The sequence below is a fragment of the Diadema antillarum genome, unplaced genomic scaffold, assembly GCF_040938485.1.
Source record: "Diadema antillarum isolate AM-2024a unplaced genomic scaffold, OU_Dant_1.0 seq00001285_RagTag, whole genome shotgun sequence".
NCBI classification, from domain to species: domain Eukaryota; kingdom Metazoa; phylum Echinodermata; class Echinoidea; order Diadematoida; family Diadematidae; genus Diadema; species Diadema antillarum.
The window spans coordinates 85590-111153 of NW_027272064.1; the positions used below are offsets into that span (position 1 = coordinate 85590).

Here is a 25564-nt window from a genome sequence, read left to right on the forward strand (position 1 = left end):
ATACCATACTTCTATGACCAGAAGAAGGTAATTCAGCGCCAGAAGCGGCGGCGGAAGCAGCCCCAGGAGCTCCCCCGTAGTTTGCGCTTTGCCAACCTCAATCCACGGCTGGCTGCCTTTCTCAGCAGCCAGGAGCGGCAGAAGAAAAAGCAGGAGGCAGAGCTGGGCCAAGGGAACTTCAACATCAACCCCGAGCACTCCAGCCTGCTCATCAAGAGCTCTGAGGAAGCAGGCAACAGTTTCTTTGCTCTCTCCAACAATGAACTCTACAGGCAGATCTTCCGGAGTAGCTTTGACAATTTGACGCTCGATGGCGAGCAGACACAGAGGGAGCTGTACCATGAGTCGGTGCAGGCTGCTCCAACACTGCTCGTTAAGCTCACATCTATCCTGTACCATTTCCATGACCAGCATTTAGACTTGCCACGTGAGCTGATGAACTGCTTGAATTCCAGCTATGAGGACCTGATTGGCGAGGTGCAGTATGAAAACTTTGAGTGGCAGTGCATGGAGAACAACCCTGAGGATGGCGCCAATGGGGACAAGGAAGGCGCAGCCGACATGATGGATGATGACAAAGATGGACTAGATGGAGGCGGAGGGGATGATACTGATGGCAAGAAGAGAAGGAGGAAGAAAAAGTCAAATTCAGATGAGCTCACAACTCCATTCCCTGATGGAGGTAACACCTCCAGAAACCGTCATGGTAAGTATACCTAGCTGTTATTTACCAGTCAGTAATCAAATGAATACAGACAGGTCTTTGTTTCTCTCAGTGATGATGTATTGGAACTTTCCAGTTTTTACTTACCACATAAGAAGAGTTTGTTTGCAAAAACCGATAAGTCCATATTTGCCAAATGGAGATATTTACGATTAAAGGTCAAGAAAAATAAAGAGAATAATAAGAAAATTTTTGCTTCTGTTAACCAGAACTTCAAAAATGTATGTTTATATGTAGTGACCAATATATCATTTAAAAGGTATTATTTTGTACTTCATGACAGAGACCGTACTTCAAAATCTTCAAAAATGGACTTACCAGTTTTTGCGAACAAATTCTTCATATATTCATTGATATTTGGTAAAAACTTTGTACACATGTGCATACTGTTTCATTGTTATACTTTTTACAGAGGGACCAATCATGTTCATAAATCAGCAATCTCAATTTTTCATTTTTTCCCCTTTTGATTCAGTTTTGTTCTGTCTTTTAGCTCATTTCATCTTTTTTCTTTTTAAACAGTTGTCAGTCAGATGTTAATTTTAGTGTCCTGCTTATCATAACCATTGTATGGGTATTGAGAAGTTGTTTTTGAATGCACTGATCCCAGTATTGTTTATCATGTTTGTTTTTTCATTGACTTGCTTGATAAATTAAGCTCTTCAACTGAATATCATTGCTTGCTTTCAGTGATTCTTCGCTTGACGCAGACTAAAAAGGAATGTTTCAAAAGTAAAGGTATTGTATTAAAAATGCACTGCAAAGTGTGGTTTATTGCTGCACGAGTCTGTCGCATTGCAAACATTTTGTTTTGTTTTCATTTTCTTCAGCATCACTTTGTGCCAAGGAAGTGAAATGTGCAGCTTGTACTGCATGTCAGCATGCATAATTGTTACTTAATGTTTGAGGTGCATTGCATTTAGTGTCACGATTATGAGCCAATTTCCTGTGACATCTTGGTATAATGCTTTTCAAATGAGCTAAGATGTTTGATGCCTTTTGCTGTGTGTTCACCATTCTGTGACTGGATAGGGAAGGAGCTTCCTCCCGGCACGGCCAAATCTGCGCCTGGGGGCCGCTGCTCGGTCAAGTCGGGGCGGGATACTGGTGGCAGGCTGTCGTCCACGAGCAGAACGCCAGCAGGAAGCAGAAGAGCGCAGACGGCTGATCTCCCGGGTGAAGTACAAGAAGGTAAGAAAGAGACCTGTTAATAGGTTTGGTGATTGTGTTTTTGTCTACCAATATTCATATTGTCTATTATGTGATGTGATGTGATGTTTCAGTTTGAGAATAAATGGATGTTCACAGATGTATTTCCATCCTCTTGTGATGTCAATGAATGATTTTCAACTTTGTTTTCAGTAATTTTGTGGGGTAACATAAAAACAAATACACACAGTGGTAGTTACAGTACATCACCATTAAACCCCAGCCCTTAGGCATTTTTGCCTGCAGTTGCTGTGGATCATGTTTTCTTTTCTTTATTTCTACCAAGGAAAATCCAAATTTTTTGTATGTATACATTTGTACAGAGTAAAACTGACTGCCAAGTATTTCTAGTGGGAGTCTCTCTCTTAAAAAAAAACACCAAACTAACATACACATGCCACACATTCACTTCACCACCCATTCATTGAAGTTGTAGGTCAGAAATCTGCAACTACAGTCAAGTCTGAGGACAAGCTTAGCACAGTGACAAAGCGCTACGTGAAGAAAGGACGTAGGCATGCAGCCACAGTAATGGATTTCTTTCATCCAGGTCAGAGAGTAGAGGTTTTTAGCCTTTCTTTGTTTTGCAGCAGCAGCATGGGTTCGAGTTCGCTCTTTTTTTTTTCTTGCAGATTTCTTAGAATGTTTTTCATTTGATCAGAACAAACTTTTTTCTGTTTTGTTTTATTGCTTTTGATTCACTTGCATTTTCACTGCTCTTTTATTCTTTTTTCCTGCGATGAAGCTGAACAATAACAGTGCTTTAATGAAAAGAAGTGAGAGAAAGAAAAAATATGTCACCATTTTTTGGCTTATTTTAATATACCACGTGCCAGCAAGAAAGTTGTTCCAAGAAAAAGAAGAAGAAGGAAAAAAAAAAACAATGCTTGATAATCTGCTTTTTTTCAGTGGTAGGTTTCCTCTGAGTACAAACTCTTTAAAATTCACTGGAAACCAGAAAGCAAGTGCACTTGGACTTGAAATTGTTGACTTTCATGGGTTAGATGTTGACATTGCATTTTGCATTAAAGTGTGGTATACAAAATGATTTTAAGGAATGATCTCATTATCTACAATACTCTGTGACTGTTACCTTCAACTGTCCTGTATGGTGAAATGCCATATAAGGCACAGCATCCAAATACACATTTCTGACAAACTTCCATTCCCCCATCGGCTGGTTGGCAGGAAGGATCTAGTGTGATAAAACACAAATGAATTTCCCTCCAATGTGTGATATTGTGATAGAAACCTGTTAAACCCAACAACCACTGGTATTGTTTGGCTGCAATTTGTTGTTATCAGCAATCTCTCCTTTGAATTCCATTTGAAGCAATCTGCTGTAAAATCAGAAACATTTGCAGCATGAAACTGTCATGAATTGGAGCTGACGGCCCTTTTCAGGGCATGAAACTTTTGCCAATTGCCACTGACATTCAATGCATTGTGCAGAAAAAAAAAAAAAACTTTCACATGCATTTTACTTCTAAGAATTATGGCTCCTCGTATATTCGCAAATGTTTCATGCGAGCAGATATTTCTGGTTTTACACAGTATGTTGTATGCTTGCTGGGTTGTCTTACAGAGAAAGATGCATTACATTTTGGGGCAGCATGGATGTGTTATAGAAATGTGTGGTAGGTAGTTTTACATGCATCGTTTGCACCTGGTCAGAAGCATTACACTTGTAGAAAGCTACTGAGAGTGCTATCAGCCAAATAACTTTTCATGATAGTAATTTATGGCAATAGCAAAGACTGAGAATTTCAGCCAATCAGCTTTCTTGAATGCCATTGCTGGAAATGTTTTTGAATGTTCCTAATGCAATAGGTCTATAATGTGATGGAGCTCTAGTAATAGAAATTAACCAAACATAATTATACAAGAGGTGTGCTGAGACAGTAGGGGAATGACTATTAAACTCCCAGTGATAGCACAGTGTAGACAATTGCGCTGCACTCTATGCTCTTGTAATTGCACTCTGGAAGCACCTCAAGAGCAACTCACAGCATTTGACAAATCCACTGATTTTCTTCAAAATTGTGATTTAAAAGTAAATCTATACACATTGAATACTCATTTGTGGCAGCTGTCTGAGCTTTGTTGGTTCACGTCCACTGACCATATTGAAGAATCCACATCTTTGGCCATGGTGTACTTTTAGCATGTACAAGTACATTGTATATACTTTGTAATGAGTTACTGCCTGTGGAGAGCCAGGCCAGTAGACCCAAAGGAGCGTAGCTGTGCTGTGTGAGCTTGCATCTCCTGTAGCATTTCATTTCTTGATTCTTTTGTATAATTTGCTATCTGGATGCATGCAGGGCATGACATTAGTGGTGGCTTGGTAGCCCGGGGCCATTTAAAAATAATGTTGGGCCACCAAATTTGAGAAAAGGCTACCTTATCTTTTGGTGGCTCAGCAGGCACATGAGATTCATAATTGAATGTTACTTGTATGTTTCCTTTTTTATTTTCGGGCCACCAAGACTTCAGATTTAAAGATTTTAGTGGTCGGATGGGCCACCAGAGAAAAAAAAAATTGGCGTCGAGCCTTGCTGTATGTCATCATTCACATGACAATACACATTGCTACACCATAGAGTGCATGTCAAGATTGTAGCATTCCTCTTCATGTACCAACATTTTCCATTCTTTTGTGGTTTCCTTATTGGTTTCTTCGCAGTCTTTTTTTAAATTTATCTATTTCATTAAGAATGCATTGAAGATTATAAAGCTGTTATTCAGTGAGGCTATGCACTTTTTATACATACATTTGTAGTGTATTTGGGCTTTGCAGTTATTATCAAAGACTTCACCAATTTTGTTCTTTACTTTGTTAGCTTGGAAGAATGGACATGCAAATATGTTGGAGTGCCACACATGGACTCATATCTCAGTCTCACCCCAGTACCAATATAAAGGGGAAAAAACAACAACATTGTTTCAGTGGGTCATGTTTTTCTAAGTTGCATCGCGCAAGAGATAACACAAATTGTCATCTTTGCGGCGAATAATCAATAACCATGCATAAATCATGGCACTGGTAGAGTGTGGCTGTTGTAAAGCCACTGAATGTATACATTAAATAGCCTCAGGTGTTACACCCTCAAACAAAGATGCGTAGGCTACACCCCGTACACCTATTGTTTGTGTGAGAATATCTTAAGTCTCTTGATTAACTCTTTGCTCAGCACCGTGTATGTAGTCCTTTGATTATGTAAACTGAATGAGCTATGTGTTGAGGTTCTAGAGTCGCTGGTATGGATTTCTTCTCATTGTAACAATTGCAGCAGACTGTAACTCTGTACACCAACACAGACATTTCCTTGTAGTTTAATGAGCTAAGTTGCTTTATATGACTCTCGCCTGAACTGGAATGCATGTTGTTTTTTTGTTTTGTTTTGTTTTATTCTGGATGTCACACCAGCCATCTATATGACTGTTCTCTGCCTTCTTGTAATTTGATGTAGTCAAATGTATAGTCAGAGGAATATTGTGTGAACAACCACTTCTTCTGTCAGCAGGATGAAATTTTTGTTCATTTTTCTCTTTTGGGTGTACATGCAAAACTTTTTTTTTCATGAAGTGGGTTGCTGTGATTATTATCCTGTTGAGGACGAGTACCGAGTATACTCGGGCAGATGGGAAATGCGTGTTGTAGCAAAATCAAACCGTCCTCAACGGGTTAAGAACTTTGAAATACATGTATAGTTCATCTTCTTAATCCTCACTTGCTTCATTCAGGTGGAAAAAAAAGAAAAACTAATACAATACATTTTGAATGTCCAGGAGCCAAATAAGGCTTCATTGAACAAGTAGCCCCATACAACTGAAAAAAAAAGACTGATACAGATTTTGAATCAACTGTTTGTTTTGTTTTTAGTTTGTTTTTAAGTTGCTATCTTATTGGATTGCACTTAATACAAAGTGTATCATGTAGGCCAGAAAATGATGCCGTGAAGAAAGTGAAACATTCTCCCATTGCTCTCGATGTTAGACCTGACAATATCCTTCTGTGTGCATTAAAAGCACTATCCTTGACACTCACAGGGGCTACCCATTAGAAAATGCCTATTGTGGCTATTGGACAGTCAAGAGCTCAAATGGATTAAACGAGATTAACACCTGCAATTAATACCTGTTGAGTGGCAGCTGGAGTAGTTAAAGAGAGGCTGATAAGTGTGGGATTTACTTAATTGACAGGGTGGATCCAAATGAAAAGGCTCATGAGAAGGATCTTGTTCTTGAGGGTGTTTTTGAATGCCTTTATCTAAAGGATGGCTTTTGCTTAATGCAGTGATGTCAGTGGCAGAGCGTAGAAAGGCACCTTTGTCAGTATCTATCTGCCAGTTTGCTGTGGCTCATGGTTCCTTTCTAGCGTTCCTCTGTAATCTTTTTTTATTCAAGGAGAAAGTCATCTCTTAGTTTTGGTGTTTTTGTTTTCGTTTTTTTTTGGTGGGGTTGTGTGAGCATGAGTGTTTGTTTTTGTCTCCTCTTGTCAAGGGGATTTCACTCTTCGTTTAGATCTTGTATTTTTCTGTTTAATGCATGTTTTGATTTTGTGAGTGGCAATTTGCATGCATTTTTTGTTTTCACTTTGTTGACTGAATTCAAAATTTGTGACATAGCATGTTAGATGATTATAAGAACTTGGTATTCTGTGAAGTTAAGCATCTTTGTATGTTGAGTGCAGATTTTATTTGTTTGTTGTTGTTTTTTACAGTGTGACAGCATTGTGACTGCCTGTACATTATCGGAAGTATTGAGTGAGAAAGTTTACATAATTATGTGTATATTTACTCATTTTCTATGCCCATTTCTCTTTATGTCATCTCTTTAGATACAAGCAGTACCTCACTGAAAAGGGCTGGATTCCAGCCTAATATGATTGCAATGTTTTTGTGGGTTTTACATGTGTATGTATGTGTCAGAGTTCATCTTTCTGATGATCTGTGCTTCATAGTCAGAAAGCGTCTCCATCCCTTATCTCCCATCCTCATTCTCAGTCACTCAATATATGTATGTGTTGTTTCTATATTTGCCGCTTCTTCATCTGTCAGTCAGTCAGTGGATATCATCAATCTATCTCTGTTATTCCATCTCTGTTTCTCCTTCAATCAATCCATCAATAAATCAATATCATCAGTCTATCTCTGTAACTCCATCTATCTTCCCTCGGGTGTCAAAACCACCTATCTCAGTTGGCACACAGTCAAAAGCCTCCTAACTCAATTTTGAATATCAAAAATAAGTCAAAAGCCTCCTAACTCAATTTTGAATATCAAAAATACTGATTTGAGTTTTAAACTGGTACAATTACTCATGTGATCAGAAACAAAGTTTCTACATTATTTAAATCTAACATTGGTGTTATTTTTTTTTTGAAAATGCAAAAGTTAATTTCCTTCTCTCTCCTGAGAATTCATGATTATTTGGATCTAAGATTTTGTCATCTGAGGGATAATATATGTGGATGTACAAATCTATCTCTACCTCTCCATCTGTCTTTTCATCCATTCATCTATCTATCTTTCTATCTATCCATCTATCTTATCTATCGCTATCTACCTAGATATAATTTGTATATAACCTTTTTGTCTATTTGTCAAGCAGGAGGAGGTGTGGCTCAACCCAGCTTCCTACAGGTTATCAGCTTCTCCATCACTAAGGCTAAGGAGGAAACGGGCTGGCTGATACAGCATGAGGATGAGGATGATGTGATGAGGAGAAACATCTTGGAGACCATCGTCGCTCGGCTGAACCAATCGTCACAGGAGGCGTGAGTATTGGAGTGAGATAATAGTATCGTCGCTGGGGCAACAAGACCTTGTATCTACAAAATGTCAAATGTTCAGGAGAGCCAAAAAACATGGCGGCGAAAGCACTATAGCAAATGGGATAGCCTTTCCTTTGACATGCTGTTGTGGCTTATTTTTTGGAGTAAGACAGTTGGGATTTGGACAGGACATCACTTAACCCATTATTTGACTATTAATACAAAATAGTCATTTTTACCAAAATTGCAGATACAAGGTCTTGTCACCCCAGCGACGAATACTAGGTACACAACGTCGTACTGTTCTTCCTTCCTTTCAAAAGATAGTGTGGCAAATGTTTTTGTGTTCCATAGCTGTCTCCCAGTGTTCTGTCTTTACTTCTTCTTCTTCAATTTTTGCCTTTTGTTATCCCTTTTTTGTCTGATGTTTTGCATCCAATATCTTCTTGTTTTTCGTGTATTCTTCTTTGAACCACGATCAGATTTCAACCATACATTACCGGTACAGGGATTATTCTGAGGGAAAGAGGATGCAAAGGTAGGGAAACTGAGGCCAAAAGTTTGGAATTCTTTTAAAAAGAGATTGTTTTCCTTCTAGTGTATGATTAGATTTAAGCCAAACTTTACTAGGGGCAGGATTACAAAATTGGTCAAATAGTACACATGGCTCCTATGGGCTTAGGGGCAAAGTCCCACCTGCCCAATTTTGCAACTTTCAAATATCGATTGTTTCATCCCACTGCATACGTAAGTGCAGGTAGCAATGATCTAACATAAGAATATTATTGCACATTTCTCTGTATCACAAACAGGAAAGTGGCTGCCTTTGAGGCCAAAGAGAAGGGACACACCCACCCGCTGTCACAGCGTTACTATGGTGACACCAAGAGGGAGGCAATGGCCAAGTACATGAACAGCAACAAGAAGCCGACAACAGTGGCAGTGGCACCCAGGTTATCGGGAAGCTCCCACAAGCTGCCCCCTCCCCCGAAACTCCCCCAGCCAAGCCCCGAGGACCACCGGCCAAAGTTTATGGCAACCCTTCCTGATGGATCAGTTACTGTGCAGTATCCTTCACATAGAAATTGGCTTTAATTTTTAGCTCACCTGAGCCAAAGGCTCAAGTGAGCTATTGCGATCGCCCTTCGTCCGTCGTGCATCGTGCGTAAACTTTTTACACTTTCATCTTCTTCTTGAAAACCCCAAGACCGATTTTCATTAAACTTGGCAGGTAGCATCCCTAGGGGGTTAGGAACTCAATTTGTTAAAATGGGCACCATGCCCCACCCAGGGGGCCCCCAGGGGGGCCCAAACCCCCCAAATTAAGGAATCTGTAAAAATATTCTTCTCTAGAACCAGAAGTGATAGAGCTAAGTTAATACTATGAGTTAGTACATTGATGACTGTAGTTTCAAGTTTGTTCATGGCAGAATCAGGGGTGCCCCCCTTGGGACCCAGGGGAGGGGGGTGGGGAGGGGTTCTAATGGGGCCTAAATTGTACATTTTCATCTTCTTCTTGAGAACCCCATGACCCATTTTCACCAAACTTGGCAGGTAGCATCCCTAGGGGGTTAGGAACTCAATTTGTTAAAATGGGCACCATGCCCCACCCAGGGGGCCCCCAGGGGGCCCAAACGCCCCAAAATTAAGGAATCTGTAAAAATATTCTTCTCTAGAACCAGAAGTGATAGAGCTAAGTTAATACTATGAGTTTGTACATTGATGACTGTAGTTTCAAGTTTGTTCATGGCAGAATCAGGGGTGCCCCCCTTGGGACCCGGGGGAGGGGGGTGAGGAGGGGTCCTAATGGGGCCTTAATTGTACATTTTTATCTTCTTCTTGAGTTTGGGGCCCAAACCCCCCAAATGAAGGAATCTTTAAAAATCTTCTCTAGAATCAGAAGTTATAGAGCTAAGATAATATTGTAAAAGTGGAAATTTTCGCGGTGTTCAAAATTTTCGCGGTGTTCAAATTTTCGCGCATTTCGCGTAACCAGAAACTAGCGCGAAAATAAAAGCACGCGAATATATTTGCTTGCCATATGTGCCTGTGCGTGATGTCTTGATTCCGCGGAATTAGAAACACGCGAAACTCTTCCGACCCGGCCAAGCGCGAAAAATTAGTCACGCGAAAATATCCACTTTTACAGTACTATGAGTGAGTACATTAATGACTGTAGTTTCAAGTTTGTTCATAGGAGATCCAGGGGTGCCCCTCTTGGGGGCAGGGGGGGGGGGGGGGGGTTGGTTGGGAAGGTCCAAATGGGGGCCTGAATTGTACATTTTCATCTTCTTCCTGAAAACCTCATGATGTATTTTTGTCAAAATTGGCAGGTAGCATCCCTAGGGGGTCAGGATTTCAATTTATAAAAATGGGCACCATGCCCCACCCACAGGGCCCCAGGGGGCCCCAATCCCCCCAAATTAAGGAATCTTAAAAAATTTGGGCCCTTATTGTACATTTTCATCTTCTAGTTTGAGAATGCCTGGTCAAATTTTGGTAGAACTGTGAATGATTTAGATTAGTGACTGCGTGAAAGGTGAACTTGCGATACTCAGGTGAGCGCTAGACCCGCGGGTCTCTTGTTTTTTTATTTTTGATAATGACATATGCTCTCATTATTTTAATACTTTTGGAGGCCATTTATATGTGCATTATAGCGACGCCTTGTTTACAGCATAGTCAACATATGTCAACTCATCATTCAAGGTCATGATCTCCATTTGATATTAGAAATCTATTTCTTGTACTGTGAAAGCACAGGTATTCCGGGAATTGCATTTCGACAGAAACCAGCATGATTTTGCATGATTGCACAACTTCCTATTCATTTGTGATCTTGTTGACTTTTAGATTTTGAAATGAAATTTTAACAAACTTGCTCCATAATGTGTACCATGTTCTCATTTTTCTGTTTGTCAAACCTGACTGTAGGTCAGTGTGAAAATTGTTATGTGCTGCTTTGATGAACATGATGGGAAAGTGTGAGGAACTAAAATCTCTAACAGAGCCCCTACCTTTACTAAAATGAAGTTCTTTATTAGTCGCTATATTGCACTTAATAGTCTCTTTTTTGCAGTTTCTCAAGCTAGAAAAAAAGTGATAATGATTGTGCAATGAAGAGACACAATGTAGTAATAAAGGCAATAAAGTCAAATGTAAAGTTTAGAGTCAAGAAATGGCTTCGAAAAGAAGCAGAAATTGATGACAGCTGTGTGGATGCATTATGCTTTGAGATCAAAAGATTAAGCCCTTTCCCTCAGAAGCATGCCAAAGGATGTAACTCAGAGGTAATACAAGATCTTCAGGAGAGATAAAAAAGGCAGCAAACACAACCAAAACATGTACAATTCTAGATTTAGAAGGAATTATGAAGTGTTTTTATATGACATTGTATATATCTGAAAAATGAATTTAATGGCAAGAAGCACAGAAAAGCTTAAAAAGTGATTCCTTAATTTCTTGGTAACCAGCTATGTGTCTGGTCGCCTAGCAGTCATCACCAGCCCTGCAGGGGATGACAGGCAGGGACACTACACGTTGGTCTACGAGGACAGTGAAGAGAGCCCTCTACTGGCTGTATTCACTCCCACGGGGAGAGGCTGTTGCTATGACAGCAAGGGAACCGTGAGGTAAGAAATGGGCTTGTTAGTTTGAATGGCACCTTCACAACAGTGTTGATTTCACAAGAAAAGAGCTGCATCCTTAGTTTTGCTCTTGGGATCACAATTCTGTTTGCACCTTTGCAAATTGTATATTGCTGTTGAGGCAATAAAACCTCGTATCTCATGTTCAGGAGAGCAAAAAAAAAAAAAATGGCAGCAAATGCACCTCTACAAATGGGATTACCTTTCCTTTGATATACTGTGGTCACTTCATATTTGGGGTAAGACAGCTAGGATTTGGACAGGACATCGCCTGATTATCACCTGATTATCTGACAACTAATCCCAAAGAGGGATTTTCACCAAAATTTGAGATACAAGGTTTTGTCACCCCAGCGGTGATGTGCATTTGCAAAACCAAAAGGGCTACTCAAGATTATCTCTAAACCTCTGGCACAAGTGAATTTCTTCTGAAGCCATCCAGGGTTATGGTGTGTGAAAATATGCAGAAATGTTTGTACAACTGGGTCTCTTCACCAATGAATGGAAGTATTTAGTGCTCTACCTGCAGTGAATAAAAGGGAGGGGTTGAGAGAATGAGTAGACCCCTGATCTGACTTTTATTCCAATGACGCTCGCAGGTTGTGGTGCACAGAGAAGGGGGGCATGATGGCCAACGAGAAGGGTGTCCTGACCACCAGGTGGGAGTGGCCCCTGCCCCACCTCAAGCTCAACAACCCCGTGGTCTTCAAGATCAACGACCAGATGTCCCTGCGCTGTGCCAACCGGGCGGCTGTCACGCTTACCTTCACCAGCCACAAGGAGTCGTCCAAGATCCACGTGGGCCAGACCATCATGGCCTCGGAACCGCAGTCCCAGGAGGAGATGGTGAGTTTACATCTGTGCACTTTTAAGTTCCCGTACAGGGGGGTTTGGAACTGGTCGAGGGGGGCTGTCTGCACCCCTCCACATTTTGACTCTACAATTAAAGAAAAAAAAATGGACACAGAAATCTGGGGGAAAAAATATAAGAAAACCCCTAACTTTGGAGTGCTCTGCCCGAAGAATCTTCTCGTCAAGGGGGATTGTACAAGCTTTGGAAGATCATTTGAGTTTGTGCCATAAAGTACTTTTGTACATGCGATTTCAGCAGAAACAATCCTAGAAAGTTATAATTTTGTTTTTATTTTTTATTTGACTTTAATATTACTTAATAAAATGTGAATAATGAATTTAAAAAAAAAGATCAGCTCAAGGTTCATTAGCTCTTTGGTGTTATCATGTATGCCAACATAGTGGAAGGTAGGGTAATGGCAAAACCAAAGATTCGTAAAGCGAAAAAAGTGTCTTGCACTTTTGACTGTGGAAGAATATGTTACAACACATCTGAGGTAAACAGTTTGTAATCAAAGAAGTCAGTATTATGTATGCCATATTGCTTCCACAAGTTACTTGCCCTAAAACTTCATACATCATTAGTTTTTCTAAATGTGATTCCTCAAGCACCTTATTTTTTTTTCCTCAAATGTTTGCGCTGATGGATTACAGAACGATACAAATCAGCAGCCAAATTCTGTATGTATCATGGCATTCCCTCTGCACAGGATTGTTGAGGCACTGGAGTTTGCTTCTTCTTTTTCTTCTTCTTTTGTCTTTATTTTATTTTCTTGCCAAGTCTGTGCTCCAAATCATCTGCCACAGTACAGAGAAGGCATTCAAATAGCACTCTCTTATGACTTTGCTGTGAATGAAACTGAACCAGCACTGGCAATGCTGATTGTCAAAAGAGTCATGAAACAATTTCAGCTATGAAGCTTAAGGCTAGTCTTTAATGAATAAAGATACAGTGATTCATGGCTCACAATGTCAGTCCTCAGAACTGCTGTCTAAACCACACCCTTCCAGTCACAGATTGTAGTCTCACTTAAGTTAATGGAGAAGCATGGACACCCGTCATCCTTTTATTTGCTATCATTTGTCACTGTTGGCAAACCAAAATCACTAACAATGAGGTCAGTGGAAATTATCTTTTGAATTGTTGGTACTGAGTGATGGTCTATGGTGAATTGTATGATATTCATGTGGGACATCAAAGACATGTTGTGAGAAAGGAAATATTCAAATGTAGCACATGAAGAAAGACAACACATCTGTGCACATTTCACCTGTGATTGCAATTTTGGGCTATCTTTGCTTCCTTTTGCTGTTTGCCCCCTCTCTTTTTACAATTCATGGAAATTGCACATGTTTGACAACTGTGGCACCAGCTTACTGTGTGAGTTTGAATGTACTTGGAGGTGGAGGGATTAAAAAAAGGGGTATTTGCTGTTTCATGCAAGTGTCATTGCCTCACACTCTATTTTGATTCAAAATTTGAAAGTGTTCAAAAAGAACAAAAATCAACACATTGGCCTGATCTACATTTTGATTTCATGCTATTTCACTTATGGATGCTGTAGATACTATGTTGTAGGTTCGCATTACATATCTTTTAAATTCATGCTCAATCTTCAGTAATATTCACCAGAATCTTATAAATCAGGTGTAAAAACATCAGAATGAGGTAATAGGCTGGTTAAATTCTGGAACAAGAAAATTACATACCAATTGTCACAAGGTCAACAAAGATGACTGTCACTATTCATTTTACAGTCAAACCTGTCTACAGCGGCCACCTAAGGGAGATGAAAAAGTTGCTGTTATAGACAGGTGGCCGCTATAGACAGGTAGTCACTAAGACAGGTTTCACTGCATCATGAAAAACAAAATACCTAGTATGTGTACTGCATTAAATGGTTGTGAAAATCGATGTTAGGATTAATATTCATGGAGTAGATGCATTGGAATGTTTGTAGACTTATCAGCAGATAGTGTTATGATACACTCCTTTGCGTATGTGATTGTGAAAGAAGATGCTGTAAGATATATGTTGTGATATGAGAATCATTTCACACTTTACGTTTCCAGGGCTACCTGCTCTTTCCGGAGGACACATACACCTCCAATGCGGCCAAGGAGAGCTACCCTCCTCCCCCTGCCCCACCCAAGCGCAGGAAACCCAAGGATTCAAACATGATGAAGCGTAGCCAGAAGGCAAAGCAGCCCACTGTCAACCCATTGGACGAGATCATCAAGGGTCTGGAGATGCCCAACATTGGGGAGCATGGCATCCAGGCGGAGAAGGAGCTGGAGATGCTGAGAACGAAAGCAAGGTTGGGATTTTGATTAAGTGTTTAAGAACCACAAAGTATGCATGCAAATCTTTTTACAACATTGCTCTTAGGAATCACTTCTGGGCCTGTTTCATAAAGATTGAGCGTAAGTTGCAATCAGTTGCAAATTGCGTTTCATAAGCAGCTTTGTGATCGATCTCAAGTAATGCTCAATTTACTGAAAGTTACACTTGATTTTTCTTGAAATCAAGCGTAAGTATCTTTATGAAGCAGGACTTACGCTCAATGCTGAATTTATGCTCGATTCAACAAGTTTCACTCAATAAATCGAGCGTAAGATCAATCACAACTCTTTATGAAACAGGCCCCAGTTGTCATTTGTTGTGAGGAATTCCTATCAAGGAGAGGGGACACAGTCATAATGTGTTCAGTTTTTAAGTTACTACACCCACAAATTTTATATACTGTAAAATGAGGAATGTTCGCGTGCATTTTAATGTTGCAAATTTTGCGAGCGCCAAGATCCGCGAAATTAAAATGCACGTGAAATTTCTTGTCTACACTATATGCATTGAACGGCAATGGCAATTCGAGAAAATTTTATGCCACGAAAAAGGCCGTCTGCTCCAATTCGCGAAAATTTCGTGCCGCGAACATAGATTGTTTTACAGTGCACTTAATTGAGCTGTTTGGAAAAGCATTTTAGGAATTTCTAGTTTTCATTTCAACGTTAGCAAGGACTTCCTTCCCCACAAATTGTCAACTTATTGCTATATTGTTTCAAAGTGACGTTAGCAAGGACTTCCTTCCCCACAAATTGTCAACTTATTGCTATATTGTTTTAAAGTGAAATGATGAAAAGTGTTGGTACACAGGATTTGTTCCTGTATTTGTCAGTAAAAGAACATAGCATTCAAGGCCTTTTTGGGTATAGAGAGCAGTGATGCTCATGAGACTGCTGAGAGATTTCTGCCACCTCACCATAAATCCCTCATTGGAGATTCCAAAGCATGTGATTACTCAGCCTAAAGCAGCAGCATTGAGTTAAAAAATTGCACTGAAAATTGAAGAAAAATTGTGATCCATTTCTTGCCAAGAGTGAAGAAAATATGAATTGAATGTGCTCAGATTTAAATCTAATAAATTTTAAATGTGCTAGACTGTTGAATGAATACAAAGAGTTTTGTTCAAAGGTCTGTCATGTGTGAATATCTTTGTGATAATCCCAGTGCTTTGCAACAGTGCTTATATGTAATTTTCCCGACAGGTATCTCTTGGATGAGTGGATGGACCACTATCGCATGTGTCTGAATGTGTCCCACCCCCAACTTGCCCGTGTCAGCAGCGCGGCCCCGCCGACAAAGCACCGCACCCGCCTCATCAAATCGGCCAAGCCTCTCCTCGAGTCCGGCCCGGCGCGACCCCGTTCGGCGACGAACGACAGCCTTGAATTCTTGCCCCGCCCCAGCATGCCGGCCAGGGTGCCCTCGGCTCCCCCGATGGCCCTGCTGCACAGGTCGCGACCTGGATCCTCATTCTCTGACAGGACGAAGAGGGAGGACGGAATGGGGAGGCAGTCTAAGGTGCGCATCGAGGTGGATGGAGTCGACCAGGGGTACGCTACCTCCAGGGCTGGATCATCCCTTAGCAGGTATGATGTGTGTGCGCTGCAATTCTGTGTGAGTATGGAGCTGAAGTAGTGTTTGGATGATGTATCAAAATTGAAAAAGAATTTACTGAAACAGAAAGAAAGAGAGAACAAAATGTGTTTGTGGAAAATACTAACAAACTTTAGATATGTCTTTTTTGTTAGTTTTCATAGGAGTATGTGTGATTTATTTTGATAAAGTATATTGTTCCATGAAAGAAAGCAGAGTCCTACTATGTAGCCATGCATTGCATGCACAAGATGTAAACTGAAAGCAAATGTAAATCAGAATATCTTGCCCAAGAATGAATATAAGACAACCATTCTTCCCAATAGAATGAGATTTTTTTCTATTTACATTAACATATTACTAATAAGTGCTGTGTTTTATGGTGTTATTTTCTAGCTCACAGGGGAATTGATATTTTCAAACTGCATGGTAAATGGGTAGAGAGGATTAATCCTATGCATATCTTAGTGCTACAAAATGAAATTATCTTATAAAGGAGACAAAAGTTCGAAGGCCACAATATCTTCTCCAATATGGCTCTAACAAAGAGAGTCTATAATCTTATGTGATGGATAATGTGTTCACCTGAGCTGTGTAGTATCAACATAATATTTCCAATATAACCTGAATGCTCAGTACTGAATAATGTAATTCCATGAGTACCCAAACAGCATATTGACCCACAGTGACGACCCAGATAAGTTTGCATTTAACATGTTGATTGCTCCTAACTTGGCCATTGATTTAATGGTACCGGTGGGTGCTTGCAGTTCAACAGGTTCTGTTCAAGAAAGTTCACTAATAGTGCGACTCAGGTAAGGCAGCCCCCACATGTCCAGAGTGTCTAGTCTTGTGTCTATGGGTTCTTTCTTTTAAAGAGTGCAAGGGCGTTGGATATCTGTGTCAGTGTTATTTGTGTTGTTGTACAACCGTGTATGTCAGAGAGTTACATTGTATGGTGGAAGAATAAAAAAAGTTGGAAAAGATTACAGTCAAGAGGTGCTCAAACCCTTTTTGTTGGTCATCCATGCCTTGTGGAAGGTGACCATTGTTGCTGCCTGCATTTACATGCATTGAAAACAAAACAAATAGACAGAAATTAAAGTCTGCCAATGGAATCTCTTAATTGGATACATATAAATGTCAGAAATACCAAAATCATTATCCCACAGGGAATTTCCCAGAAACTACCTGCTTTAATACACCTTGCACAGCTCCCCAAGTGGAACTTCACTCCATCATCAATTAGATTAATACGATATGTTGACATTAAACATTATGAAAATCAGACCCAAAATTAGAAAAGTAATGTTAAGTTTTACATATGTCATGTATTGATGGTAAAGTGAAATCTCTACGGCCCGAATTCACGAAGGTGGTACAATTGAAACCATGGTTTAAACCATGGACAAAGACCGTAGTTTTGTATTGGGCGCCAAATGTCGCATGGCATATTTCGTTACGAAATCAGTCATTTCGTCGATTTCATCGATGAAATGTTCATTTCGTTACGATATGTTAACATTACATCGATGAAATGATCATTTTGTCAACGAAATGACTGATTTTGTAATGAAATACATGTTGACCATGCGACACTTGGCGCCCCACACAAAACTACGGTCTTTGTCCATGGTTTAAACCATGGTTTCAATTGTACCACCTACGTGAATTCAGGCCTAAGAGTCACAGATGCATATGAAGTGGGACGATGATGATGATTATGATCCACGATGAATACGAAATGGGGTTTCCCCCACGATGTGTCAACAAGTGAATCTTCACTCATGGGTACCACATCCAGTAGATGTGACATGTGGACCCTTTTACAGTTTCTTGCTTGTAGTATGACCTTTGTCTGCTCCCTTTTTGTGTGTGTGTTCAGCAGTTCCAATAGATGAGCAATATTGGCAAAGATGAAAGCTGCAAACCTTTCCTGTGAATCTTTTCACCAGACACTTTCACATTTATTTGGTCATCAGGTCTTAGTAACACAGTGTAGTACCATACTCCTTTATTGAAGCCATTTAAAACTGTGGAGACCTCTTGATTGTACTGTTTTCTGTTTGAAAGATAATGTATAGTGTACATGTATGGTATCATCATCTGTTCTGTTGAAGGTAAATGCACAGAGTATTATCAGACGGGATCATATTTGGGTTATTCGGTCTACACGGTAGCACTGGTTGAATGGTTTGCACACTGCATTACACACTTTGGATGCACCACTTGTTGAGGTTTGGTAGGATGGTTGGTCATCATACTGTCATGAATATTACTGGTAACTTTGTTTCAAGAAGAATTCCAGTCAAGTTAAAAGTTAGCCTGATAACAAAGAGTAAAACCTTATGAATACAATAGTAAAAACTTGATCAGAATCAGATAAAAATCAGGGAGTTATGAAATTGTTTTGCTAATTCTGCTAATTTCTGCAGAACAGTTCATGTAAAATTAATATGAATATGCAAATAAGTGAGTTGATGATGTCATCACCTCACAATTTTCCATTGGTAGTGTACAAGGGAAAAAAAAATCAATTTTGCTCTTATTAAAGTGTAAAACGTGATGTTATGCCTGGTTGAATAACTTCAGAATAATCACTGGGATTTGAGACTAGGGCATAATTGCATTTTCATACAAAAAAATGGGAATTTCAAAATTTTGTGTACAAACTATTTGGCAAGTTGTGAGGAGATGACATCATCACTTCATTCTGTGCATTTTCATATTGACTGTTCAAGAACTGTTTCCTGACAAATTAGCAAAACTTCAGAATGTTATACCTTCCGTATTTTCCATCTGACTTTAGTCAAATTTCCTTGTTGTGCTAAGATGATTTTACTCTTTCTTTTTGGACTAGTAGCTTTCAACTGCCCTGGAATTCCCCTTTGAATAATTATATAGAAACTGTATTAGAAAGGATAACATAATGTCAACTTGTGTATTGATTATCATTGTATTTCATATTCTTTTGATATCCTTGAATATCCATTACCACATGATACTCTCATATCAAATTGACAATTCTGGAGACAAGTGTAGGGACAACCAATTTTCCTGTTCAGTTCATGTCTTGTAACCGATGTTTTTTTTTTAATACTGATTTTGATAGATAAAAATAGAGCCCACTGAAGCTATGGAAACTTGGTTAGCCATCCCCAGTGCCATAGTAAAGAGTTCTCCTTTCTTTTCATGATCATAAGCACTTAAAGTTTTAATCAAATAAGAAGTTTGAAAACATATCTCTACCTGACCAGTAGACAAGCACAGAAATTGGTGAGTGAAACAATCTTGAGGCAACGGTTATATTTTGCGATGGAATTACTTGATTGCTGATAAATTCCAGAGACACTATCAGACATTTGATCAGACTTGTTTTACGTTGAATGGTGACAGAGCATTTTGTAAAAGAAGATGAGCTTGGAGTCCAAAGAGGTCAGAGATCAAGGATTTTAAATATTACCCAAATTTACTGCCTTCATAGAAAACTTGAATGCAGAAAGCTAAAACAGGTCATAATAACCGAACTACACATTGTATCAATAACTGGATAAACAAAAAACCAAACAAAGTTGCATCAAGCGTTGATATGACCACCTACAAAGTCAAAAGACGAAAAGAGTCAACAAATTGATTTGATGATAAAAAGGTATTGTAAAAGTGGATATTTTCGCGTGACTAATTTTTCGCGCTTGGGCAGGTAAGAAGAGTTTCGTGTTATTTTAATTCCGCGGAATGACACCAAGTACAGTAACATATGGCAAGCAAAAATATTTGCGTGCTTTTATTTTCGCGCTAGTTCCTGGTTGCGCGAAATGCGCAAAAATTTCAACATCGCGAAAATTTCCACTTTTACAGTAACAGGAAGTGTGATTGTGTTACAATTGTGAGGGATTCAACTTTTCCAGATTAACCCATTAATACTTCATAGGGCCTTGTGGAGGAATATGAGCAAAAGAAATTGTAGAGTCAATTTATATTCTATATTTTTGTTTGAAAGGAATACCAGACTGACCAGTCCACACAGACTCATGTCAGGGAAGACCAGTGTGCCGGAGTCAGAAGGGAGTGGAGACAGACAGCGGAAGGCTGCCCCCCTCATTGGCTGTCCAGTGTATCCTTTAGTCATCTACATTGGGTTAATGCATCTGATAACAATGACTTGCTGGGCTATTTGTTTGGCATTCAGTCAATTTCCTCACGATGTTATTAATTTGCAAGTTAAGCATAATCACCCGTGTGTAAAGATGTGACAATCCCCACATGGAGGTCAGTTTGATACCACAATGATTAGATTAATTTTGTCCTTTCTTCAAAAGTACCTTAGTTTCAGGAAATGACATCTGTACCAACAAGCAAAGAAGGTATGCCATTGGACATGACATGTGGTAAATTAAAGACAGTATGGGTAAACGTCTAATCAAACACAAGAATGGCTGCATTCCTGGATCCTTTTGAATAAAAGACTGAATAAAATAAAGAACAGCAAGTCTAAGCCATCTGGTTATGATCCATTTTAGTGTCCAGCACTTGGCTGTTTGAGATTTTGTTGAGCTTTTCAGCAAATATAATATAATATGATATAAATACAACTTTCACTGATGTGTTCTACTAATCTTGCTGCATTCACTCAATCCACATGTATATGAAAGTGGACTTGTCCTTTAAAGGTAAAATTTCCTTTACCAAGACAAATTTCCTTCCAGTGCTCTTCGGTCGGAGCTCCTTGGGGACACGATGGCCGTGTGCAAGTGCAGTCGGCACCGCATCCCGGCCATCACCGACATGGAGCTGGACAAGTTCCTGACGGAGCAGGTGCCCAAGGATCAGCTGGTGGTCCTGTGTGTGGTGTCCTCCATGTTCCCTGGGGCCATGCCCTGTGGAGAGATGCTGGTTAGACTCTATGAGCACATGAACAGGAACAGGACCAAGCCCTGCTACCAGGTATGGCATGCTGTAAATGTTATTACACTCGCACAATTAAATTTTCACACTGAGGGACTCAAAAGCATGTAAAAGCTCTTAAATTCACAGTGCACAATTGCTTACTCGTATGTGTGCTGCTAATTCATAGCAAAGACAGAACTTGATTAGATATATTTCCATTCAAGAAAATGGATGTACTCGGTACTACTTTACTGCGCAACATGCATACTGATGTTTGCATTTCGTGCCTCACTCTATACAAGTACACATCGCACAAGCACACACATTTTTATTACAGTATACACACAAATGAATCTTGTAGGAGAATAGTAAGCTTTTTGTCAATTTGTTTTTTTGTTTTTTTCATTCTCATTCCTTGCACAGTGTCGCGGTGACAGGTACAGGCTGTTGATATATGACACCCTCGGTGCAATACAGGGTACCACCAACAAGCAACCAGAGCTGTACCGCAGACACAACGCAGTTCCTGGAATGTTCATGGTAAGAACAGAGTGACTCCACTCTCACACTGTTTATTCATTCCTATGATCTGATCAGTTGTAAGTGTAGTATCTCATGCATTGATAAACATTTGTTGAGATTATGATAGCAGCAACGAAATTGATCTAGAAAGTACCTTTTCACCAAATTATTGTGCTTAGAGCATGGACTGAAAAGAAGGAAATAAAACAAGCCACAGATACTGTAAAACATGATATATTCGCGGCATGAAATTTTCGCGAATTGGAGCCGACAGCCTTTTTCGTGGCATGAAATTTTCGCGAATTGCTGCTGGCATTCAATGCATGTAGTGCTGACAAAAGCTTTCGCGTGCATTTTAATTTCGCGAATTTTGGCACTCGCGAAATTCGCGAAATTAAAATGCACGCGAAAATTCCTCGTTTTACAGTAATTGGATATAAATGCAAGCAATAATTTGCCATTTAGTCTGTCATCCATTTGTACACAGACATTAAAAAGGGTAGGGACAAAAGTATTCTGATATATCCCGTACACTGTTTGATAACTCCATCTTTTTAGCAACTGTTGGAATTGTTTCAGTTATACCGTGGCACACGAAAAATATTCATCTTGATATTTGATAATGTACTGTGCTTTTTATATGATTAATGCCAAATTTTGCAATGCCTCTCATGAAACAGAGCTGTTTCAATTTAGGGAAGGGAATGTGAGTTTGAAAGAGTGAAGTGATGTAGGCTTGATTCTGGTTGTTTTCTCCATTTAGTTTTTTAGTTTTTTATCATCCCTACTGGCGTGTATAAAAGCTGAATAGTAAGTGTTTATTCATGGTTATTCATCTTAATCCCGTTACCTGATATCTCACAGATATACGGAGGTGGTAAGCTGCTCTTTTGTGACCACATCTTTAATGGCTATGGCAATGCAAAGAAAGACTTCCAGAAGCAACTCTCAAGAACCCTCAACGACCACAATCTGGGGAAGCACCTACCCAGGGATTTCAGGTTCAGGTAAGGGGCTGGGCTTTATATGGCAGCTAATGTCTTCCCTTCATTCCTTTACAAAGTTGAAAGGAATCAAATTCTTCTTCCTACTCCTGCCAACTCAATCAAGTCGAGTTTATGTTATATGTGAGTGCCGTAGTGGATTTTTTAAAAAAAGTGAAAAAACACTTTTTCTTGAGGTGGCCTTTGCCTCCTAAATGGGTTTTGAACAGATGCGGTCAATACCAACTGTAATGAACATTTATCTATCTGTCTAAAAAACAAATATAAAAACCTGGTACTGTAAACGTGGAAATTTTCGCGGTACATTAATTTTCGCGGATTTCGCGCTACGTTAGGCTAGCGCGAATTCAAAAACGCGCGAATATATCTCCACAATTTTCTATGCACATTTTGAACGGGATGAATTGTGTGCGCTTCATCGATGATACTGCTACGTAGTACAATGTACAGGCATGTATACGCTACTAGTACTGTGCGAAGAGACGATAGATTGCTGTGCACTGTAGCATGCATGTGTGCACCGCACGCACCGATGCTACATTCCCCCGTGACTACGGTACTACAGTCACAGCTGTACTACGTATTTGAGTGCTTGTACTCGCAGTCGAGCCGCTCGCTACGTCGCTTGTCGTGCGCTGGCATAGCAAGCTATGTAGCAGAGGCTTTGGATGAAAGCAGTGAATGTGTACTACAGTAAAGACGTAACCTGCTGCGGAGCGCGAATTTAAGAACCCGCGAATACGTTTTCGAGCCGCTCAGCGCGAAAAATTAATCGCGCGAAAATATTGACGTTTACAGTATGTATCAAAATATGACAGAAGCCATTCTAGCTTAGCAGATTATCTTTCAGGATAGGGTGAAGTTGTTCTTACTATGTTGTTGCATAAAGCAGTGACCCTCAGGTGAGTGCTGGCCATGTCTTTGCGTCTTGCCTTTGTTTCACTTTGGAATTCCATCGTATTCTATATTTTGCTCCTTTGCAGTGCCAGTAGAGGGAAGCACGGGCCAAGGTCTGCCTGGGGTGGGGAAATCGGTGGCCCCTACCCCTCGGGTAAGAAGAGCGTGGTCGCACTGCCCGGTTTGGATGACCACTCGGGACTCATCCAGTCATCCACCTCATCGATAGCCAGCAGCCGGCCGCAGTCTTTTCACCGCGTTGTTCTGCCTCCCAGGCCCCATACCAGTGGACGGTGAGGAGGAGACTGCTTTACAGCTTCCTATACTGACCCTTGCCATCATTCAAATTCATTGTTAATCAGTTGTGACCCTTGTCATCATTAATCGATGAACACAATGGCACTAAGTCCAGTAAGCGTTATAAATAGGGAAAGTCTTGCATCTTGAAATTGACAATATATTTGTGGGAACAATGTGCCCTTACTGCTTCTTTCCTTGGACCAAACGGCTGCACATTCACTATTCCTCTCTATCCATGCTCAAAAGTTTCCCTGTGGAGTTATGGAAGATACTACTGTATGAGAGGCTTCATTCTTTTTCATATGGGCTTGCATTGGTACTGTGTGTGCCAACTGGACTTGCTGAAAGCTAATACTTTGCAAAACATACATCCACTCATTTCCAATTATACTTGACATTGTGATGTAATTTCACAGATTGGAACAATGGCATTCATCCTTTTAAGTGTTTTCCAATCCCAAATCAATCACTTCCGCAAGTGGGGCGAGCAGATAAAAGCAGTCAAATGCAATATAGATTGCCGAGTTAGACTCAGGTATTTTGAATAGTCATTGTTTGCTGCAATTATTGATTTGACTGCAAAAATTTATGTTCTGGGGCCCTGGATTGCAAAAAGAGATGAAATGTCCAGAGAACAGACCCATTCAAAGCAAATGCAGATTTTAAAAAAGTGGATCTGTTATTCAAATCTCGTATTCAAGAAATGGCAAGAAACCATGGAGAACATTGAATACTACTTTTTCCTTGAAGAAAGAATGAAAAATGCAGGGCTTTAGTAGTATTCCAATGATTCAGTGCTATTCATGCTTTGAATGAGTGCATGATCAATGTTATATGTGGCATGCAATAAATAGAGTTATGACATCTGTAAATGGCTAAATCCTAAATCCCATTTCATGTGTGTGACCCCCTCCCCCCAGTAACAACATATCAAAAGCACTTTTTGGTATTCATCTATAATTGTGTGATAGAAGACAATATATTACATGTGTGCAGGTAGTGTTCACACATGAAAAGCACTCTATAATTTACAATTCAGATTTGATCATTTAATCAAATTACTGCGATGATAAATTCAACTAACCTTTCTCCCCTCCCCCCCCCCCCACCATTTTATAAGTGTTTTACGAGGCTTAAATGCAATGTTTTGTGTCACACCTCTTTTCCAGGTACATGGAGTCAAGAGCAGACAGTGTGCTGTCGAGACTTCCCCCTCGGAGTCATCTCGTTGCGTGAGGGAGACTGGAGCTGGACAAAACTCTGCTGAAGGCAGAAAGATGTGCTACCATGGACTTGTCAGGGCTAGGGAGATGACCAAATCAAGCTGTCTGCAGAGATGCACAGGATAAAATGTCAGCTATCATTATCCTGGTAAAAAAAGAGGGATAAGATAGCAAATAAAAGGAGCAACGTTTTGTCGACAAGTTTAACAGCAATCACCTAGCTGGTGTAGGAGTCCTTTGCTTTCATTCGCCATTGAAACATGTCTCGTGGGGCATTTATGCACAAGAAACTGTTGTTTGATGCATTTTTAGAAATGAAACAGCCAAGCTGCAGAGCTAAAACAGGCACACAGATGCACAGATACACCTGTATGATACCATACATGCATGTACACTCCAAATTAGACATATATATTTATATATCTTATACATACACACACATACACATGCACACATTCACAAACAAACACTCACGCACACACACACAAACTGAAAAAATACTGCCATAGTGAACAGACCCACCCCCCACCCCCCCCCCCCCCCAATACCTCGGTTGGCACTCGTGGTCATCACAAATAATCCT

The 25564-nt window shown here is 40.0% G+C and overlaps 1 protein-coding gene across 1 annotated transcript; it reads left to right on the forward strand.

Moving 5' to 3' along the window:
• On the forward strand, positions 1-24994 carry LOC139707927 (uncharacterized; the record flags this gene model as incomplete). Its single annotated transcript, XM_071619919.1, has 14 exons — positions 1-706; positions 1757-1915; positions 7550-7715; positions 8525-8779; positions 11186-11344; positions 11959-12205; positions 14285-14529; positions 15758-16141; positions 20149-20262; positions 20855-21092; positions 21459-21575; positions 22422-22564; positions 23545-23751; positions 24928-24994. Coding segments are annotated over 14 exons (3207 nt in total), but the record flags the coding sequence as incomplete, so codon positions are not given.
• Between the last annotated feature and the right edge of the window lie 570 nt (positions 24995-25564).